Here is a 7,181-nt window from a genome sequence, read left to right as displayed (position 1 = left end):
CTGTTGTTTAGATTAATTTAATAAATAACAAAAAATAAACGAATAAATAGATAGCAAAAATAATATAAAAAATAAATGTAGCCATTAATTAATTGATGCAATCATTTTTACTGTGTAATAATTATATAATTATCTGACGGACACTTTGTGCAATAATCTTGCAAAACAGTAATCTGACAAAACTGTCATCTCATCAATATACAAATTGTATTTTTATATTTTATATTGTATTATCTTTTATATTTTTTAAATTTATATTGCACTATCTCTTTTTTTATTGTGTTATCTTTTCATTAGCACCTATGGGATTGTCACAATCTAATTTCGTTGTACTACACAATGACAATAAAGGGCTTGAATATTAAATCTTGAATAAAATGTGACATAAATTTATATTTTTGTTTTAATTTGCTTCTTTATTTATCTTTTATTTGTATTAATTCCCTTATTATACCGTTTAATATAATAATTTAATAATAATTTAATTTAATTAGAATTGCTCTGTTGTTGAAATGTGCTATACAAATAAAGCTGCCTTGCCTTGCCTTGCCTTGCCTTGCCTTGCCTTTAATGTTCCCATTTATTTATTTGTGTATTTATTTTATATTTATTTTAAAATGTATGTATTTATTTATTTATGCACGATTTTTCCATTGAATTTCACCCCTGATTTATTTCCCCAAACTCAAATTAATTTATTCATGTATTATTTTCTTTTTATATTTCTTTACACATTTCATTACATATTTCTTTATGCATTTCTGCCTCATTATGGAAATGAGGGGGCTGTCACTCAACGTGTGTCATCATTGGGTCGGATCAGGTTACGGGTTTTTGCTTCATTTAATGACATATTTATATATTTATTGTGCATATTATTTATTTATTGACTCTTCTGTTTTCCCTTTTATTTATTTAAGTATTTATTTTCATTTGTTTTGTATATATTTTGTATCTATTTATTTTTGCACTTATTTTTTATTTAATATTTATTTAAAATGTGTGTATTTATTTATGTATTTTGCGTTTATTTATTTATGCATGATTTTCCCTTTGCATTTCACCCCTTATTAATTTCCCCAAACTTATTTATTTATGTATTATTTTCTTTATACATTTCATTAAACATTTCTTTATGCATTCCTGCCTCATTATGGAAATGAGGGGGCTGTCACTCAATGTGTGTCATCATTGGGTCAGATCCGGTTACGGGTTTTTGCTTCATTTAATGACATATTTATATATTTATTGTGCATATTATTTATTTATTGACTCTTCTGTTTTCCCTTTTATTTATTCAAGTATTTATTATTATTTTTATTTTTATATATTTTTTATTTATTTATTTTTGCACTTATTTTCTTTATTTAAAATGTGTGTATTTATTGATGTATTTTGCACTTATTTATTTATTGTGTATATAATTTATTCATTTACTCTTCTGTTTTCCCTTTTATTTATTTATGTATTTATTTTTATTTTTTGTATATATTTTTGCATTTATTTTTTTATTTAAAATTCCTTTATGTATTTCTACCTCATTATGCAAAATTATCATTCAGTTTTGTGAAATAAATAAGGGGTGAACTGTAAAGGGGAAATCGTGCAGAAATAAATAAATAAATTAGTTTTCCCTTAAAAAAATAATAATAACTAAATTCTTTGACATGTAGTTCTTAAAAAAAACATGTTTATTCCAGAGAGACTCTTGGGATAGCCTATTATTATTATTATTATTATTATTATAATAAACATCTTTTATCTGCAGCTCTACCAGTCATCATTCCGCAGCAGCAGGGGGCGCTGCTGTGACGCTGCTGTGACGCTGCTGTGACGCTGCTGCTGTTATAGGAACACGTGACACAACACGGAAGGTCCCTGGATGCTGTCAGTCAGTCAGAGGAGAACTTAGTTTTCATATTGAAGCTCTCTGTGTGCGATGACTCTGTAAAGAGTTGTTACCGGATAACCTGCAGGTCGCCCAGCTGTTAGAGGTGTTAGAGTTGAGGAGATGATGTCGGAGGTGAACTGGACTGAGAGGATCTCTGCGTTCCTCCGCGGACCGACCCGGTTCCTCTCCGGGACAACAGCTGAAGCTCTGCTCGATGAGCTGCTGCGAGAGCTGCGAGACGACAGAGCCAGCTACACCGTCAAGGTAAAACAAGAACACTTACACTGTCAAGGTAAAAGAAAAGAAGAAGTGAAATGTACAATAAGTTAACCCCCCACACTGATATAAACACCATCAGGAACCAGGAACCAGGAACCATCAGGAACCAGGAACCATCAGGAACCAGGTCGCTCAGGTTCCAGCTCCTCTAATACAAATACTGGATGGCTTCCTTTGACCTAAATTAGGTTTTAGACAGTCGGTCGCACAAAATAAACAATTTGAACTCAACTTAGGCGTTGGGACATCTTTCAGTGTTTTCTACAATGATGGTATTATATAAATTAAAGGGACTGTTTGTAAGAATCAGAAATGTCTTGTTAACAGCGACACCTGTGGCCATTAAGTCAACTAAAGTCAGCGTCCTGTTGCTGGCGCTTGTGCTCGCTCTACATAGACATGAAGGAGCATCACTCAACACAGTGAGGAGACACACGTCAGCTAAAAGCACAATATCACTCTATATTTCAGCTGCTTGGCAGTAATGTTAGCTGACCAGACCAAGGTCTCTCCATGAATCAATGCTGATCCTAGTGTTGGCTTTTCCTGCCTCAGCCTCCCGACCGCGGCCGGAGGGAACGGGGGAGACGCCGGAGTTTTGGTCGGAGACGATAACGTTTCTCTCTGCGGAGCCCCGTCACTTCACAAGACACGGGAAACCTCTGTTGGTCTGGAGGAGCTGCAGCAGTTATTTCTGCACAAACGTCCACTGTACATTCACTAGATATTCTCAGAGCTAAACTAACTCTTCTGCAGTGTGGAGTGAGCAGCATGCACGTGTAGGGGTGGAGCGAGAACGCTGTGTGAGTGAAGGCAAGCAGGCAGAGGAACGGTCTGAACAGCGTAGCCACACGCGAGCGCGCATGGGAAACCGATCCGGTAGATTTATACGAGCCAGGGCTGGGCTACTGTAGAAACATGGTGGACTCTATGAAGAGGATCGCTCCCTGTGTAGATATAAACCGCTCATTCTTAAGTAAAGAAAAACCACGATTCTTAGTTTCAGGTGATTAAACTCTAATGAAAACATAGATATGAATATTATATTTCTGCTAATAGATCCCCTGAAATGTTACACACTGTTCCTTTAATGTGATCCTCACTAGTGTTTCTGGTCTCTAGTATTGTGATCGTTCCTTAATTGTTACATTTCCCCCCCCCTCAGGTCCTCCTGTTGTCCCCTCTGTGTGAGTACCCGACTCTGCTGTGTCCCTCAGACTCGGTGGGCGAGGAGACCGCCCTGGAGCTCATGTCAGTGTTCGACCAGTGCCCTCCCAAGTCGGTCCAGTTTCGCTGTCACCTCCTCCTGGCCCTCACCTCCGTGCTGGTCTGCACCTCCTGCGTGAGCGGCCGCTCTCGTGCATCTCAAGACTTCCTGGACCTGCTCCTTCAGATAGCCCAGGACACCGGCGACCTCCACGGCGAGGGCTCTCTCCGCTCGTTACGGGCCACGGCTTGTGACTGCCTTCGGGAGGTGGAGGCCTGCTCTCCGGGCCTTCTCTCCCAGCGCCTCGAGCTCCTGGGCGGGCTCCGGCAACAAGAGACCTCCCGGCTCCACCAGGCCTACGCAGGACTCCACACTCTGGTGCTGAGGAACGCCGTGTATCAGCTCACACAGGAAACGGGAGCTGGTGCTGAGCATCTGAAGGCTCTTCTGGGAGGAAACACGTCAGTTGCATGGGAGGCAGAGCTGGACTCATGCCTGATGAATAACAAAGACTCAGCCGTACTGTCTTCTCTCATCCTGGGACCCATGGGTACGGTGCCGACCCTCCAGACTGGACCGGACTGTAAGGAGCTGCGATCGGTCCTGTCCTCCCTCCTGGAGGAATCCTACCTCCTCACTCCTCTGTGTCAGGCTGCGCTGCTCCATAGACTGGTTGAGGTGGTTGCCATGGTGCCCGGTGTCCCTCCAGCCGTATTCAGAGCTCAGCTGCTGCGACTGCTCGGCACGAGCGAGGTTTGTGTGGAATGGAAGTCGTCTCTGACGTGTTTTACTCACTTGTTGATGCTTACCAGCATTTTTTATGCGTTTAGGTCTTAAAACGGTTCACCTCAATTAAAAATCTCTTAACTTCTCCAGTAGTACTGGGTTTCCACCAAAAGTTCCCGGGACTTTTTAGTTCCTGGAACTACTTTTCCAGGAACTAAAAAGTTGCCTTCAGCCCACTGTTTCCACTGCGGTCTAAAAACCTGCAAAGATTAGGCAAACTGACGTATGAAAGAACAACATGACATGAGACTGAGGGGGCTGCTGGTGTTCAAAATGTCTCTTAAAGGGAGATTAGTCAAGTATTTAATACTCTTATCAACATGGGAGTGGACAAATATGCTGTTTTATGCAAATGTATGTATATATTTATTAATGGAAATCAATTAACAACACAAATCAATGACAGATATTGTCCAGAAACCCTCACAGGTACTGCATTTAGCATAAAACAATATGCACTGTATGACACGCTGACAGCTGTTGTTGCCTGTTGGGCTGCAGTTTGCCATGTTATGATTGGAGCATATTGTTTTATGCTAAATGCAGTACCTGTGAGGATTTCTGGATCAATATCTGTCATTGTTTTGTGTTGTTAATTGATTTCCATTAATAAATATATACATACATTTGCATAAAACATCATATTTGTCCACTCCCATGTTGATAAGAGGATTAAATACTTGACTAATCTCCCTTTAAGGTTCATTTTGAACAGATAGAAATGTGTGATTTATTTGCGATTAAGTATTTGAATCAATTGTCAGCCCTAAACATACACACACACATAAGCAGCAACTTTAAGTTAACCTATACAGTTTTGACATAATGAGACACAGTTCCTCTTTGTTCACCTCCTTCCAGGTTTGCCTCCTTCACGCCACCCTGCAGATGAAGAGCGCGTTCACGGACAGCCTGTTCAGCGCCGAAGACGAAGCGTTCATCCTCCAGCGGCTGGTCGTGCTCTCCCAGCACCCGCTGCTGAGTACGCCCGAGAAGCTCTTCTACATGGACTGTATCCTGCACTTTCCCGAGAACCGGCCGATCGGCTGCGGCGACGGCGACGAGACCCTCCCCGTGCTGCTGACTCCACGGCTCGCCTCGGCTCTGGCACCCACCGTGTTCAACGACAGCGCCACCATGCTGGCCCGGCTCAACCTGCTGTCTCTGGTCTACCTGGAGGAGGGGGAAGCAGGAGAGGATGGGGAGGGAGAGGGCAGGGGGCTGCCCTTCCTCTACGAACACCTCACCTCGCTGCTACGCATTGTGGGAAACGGAGGCAGCCGAGAGATGGCGGTTACGTTCTTCAGAGCCGCCTTCCTCTTCCTCTCCTACTTCTGCCACGTGGAGCGCTTCTTCTACGGCCTGATGGAGAAGCTGTGTGAGCTCTACCTCCGCCACACCCACCTGGCTCCACACCTCATCAACCTGGCCGACCAGACCCAGGAGAAGCTCACCGAGTCCAGCTGGGCCGTGGAGTTCCTGAAGGCCCTCCAGGGAGTCATCACCGAGGCGCCGCTCGCCCAGCTCACCTTGCGGGACCTGAGCTGGCACCTCAAGGTGCTGGCTCGCGTGGCGGAGGAAGGTGAAATCCCCCAGCAGAGAGCCCTCAGCTTCCTGTCCAGCGTCACCACTCCGTCCTCCTCCTCTCTGTGCGTGAGCGGCGACTGGCGCCTGGGGAACAACCTGCTGGGGGTTTGCCGCCGGCTTCTCGTCCACCCCAGCCTGGACTCGCTGCTCGTCCCTCTGGCCGACATCCTGCAGCATCTCGCCTGCCGCTACGGAGACACCGACATCCAGGACCACGCCCGCCTCTACTACTCCCTCCTGACCACGCTGTCCGGGGAGAAGCTGGCTGGGGTTTTGGCGCAAGGTTCGACCGAGGGAGGGCGGCAGGTCAAGAAGCGATCGCTGTCCGGCATCATGGCTGACAGCGAGGGGCTGGTGAGCGTGCTGACCATTCACCAGACGGAGAGGACGATATTCAGGCTGATTCAGGCCCACTCTGAGCCACAAGGAGAAACAGGAAGTGACCTAAACCAGAATGAGACCTGCCCAGGAGGGGCGACCGCGGTATACAGAGCTCAGTTTGACGACCCGAGCTTCGCCTCAGAAATCACCTTAAACTACCAGCTGACTCGTACCGAAGCAGATGACTCCCGCTTCGATCAGCTCTTCAGCATCCGCCTCCACTTCACCCTCACAGACGACCACTACGAAGAGCTGGGCGACATCAGCGTCCCGTGTCTGTTCAGAGAGAGGCCGCCACCCGAGGTCGTGCTGAGACTGAAGCCCAGGCGGCCCTACCCGACCACCCTCCACGCCAGTGCCATCTTCACCACCGAGGACGGCCTCTCCTGGCTCACCGCGCTGCCGCACATCCACGTGTCTTTCCAGCAGGCCTTCCTGCCTCTGCCCGCGCCCCCGGCCTGGGGACGAGGCGGCAGACTGAGCTTGTTCGAGGGTTTATGGGATGAGATCAGCTCTGAAGGCGGCGGAGAGGATGCGGCCGACTGTGCGACCAGCCTGTTCTGCTGCCAGCTGAAGGAGGCAGCTCTGACGGCGTTGGTGGAGAAACACTTCCTCCCCTTCCTCATATCGGATCCGTCCGATAAAGACAAGCTCAAAGTGCTCTTCTTCCTCCCGCCACAGTCTCACGTGCTGCTGAAGATCCGGTCGGAGGAGCCGGTCCACTTCAACATCGCCACGGATAACTGGCAGCTTCTGCGTCACATAAACTCGTATCTACTGACGATCACGTCCTCACAGGGAGACAGCTGATTGTGATGCAGCTTGTTTTTAAATGTTTTAAAATCATTTTTAACAAAATCACAACATTTTTTGTCAGCGCTTTAATAAATAATAAATAATAAATATGAAATCGCTGAAGATTGATTTGAAATAAAGTTATTGTACTTTAATGTCTTGAACCTGAAATTAAACAAATGTGTGAAATGTTTTGTAATTTATTCACCAAATCCAGTCAGAACAACCTTATTGGTTCTAAATAAAAGACAAAAT

General features: G+C 45.1%; 1 protein-coding gene across 1 annotated transcript; it reads left to right on the top strand.

Annotated features, from left to right (window-relative positions):
• The first annotated feature begins 1,818 nt into the window (after positions 1 to 1,818).
• On the top strand, positions 1,819 to 7,115 carry ap5b1 (adaptor related protein complex 5 subunit beta 1). Its single transcript, XM_037783509.1, has 3 exons — positions 1,819 to 2,155; positions 3,336 to 4,130; positions 5,025 to 7,115. Exons 1-3 carry the CDS (start codon positions 2,012 to 2,014, stop codon positions 6,939 to 6,941), a joined length of 2,856 nt encoding a protein of 951 aa, XP_037639437.1. The 5' UTR covers positions 1,819 to 2,011; the 3' UTR covers positions 6,942 to 7,115.
• Positions 7,116 to 7,181: the final 66 nt, after the last annotated feature.

This window comes from Sebastes umbrosus, chromosome 1 (genome assembly GCF_015220745.1).
Source record: "Sebastes umbrosus isolate fSebUmb1 chromosome 1, fSebUmb1.pri, whole genome shotgun sequence".
Lineage (NCBI taxonomy): Eukaryota > Metazoa > Chordata > Actinopteri > Perciformes > Sebastidae > Sebastes > Sebastes umbrosus.
Note: the sequence above shows the minus strand (reverse complement) of the source record. Positions and strands in the feature narration are given on the sequence as shown.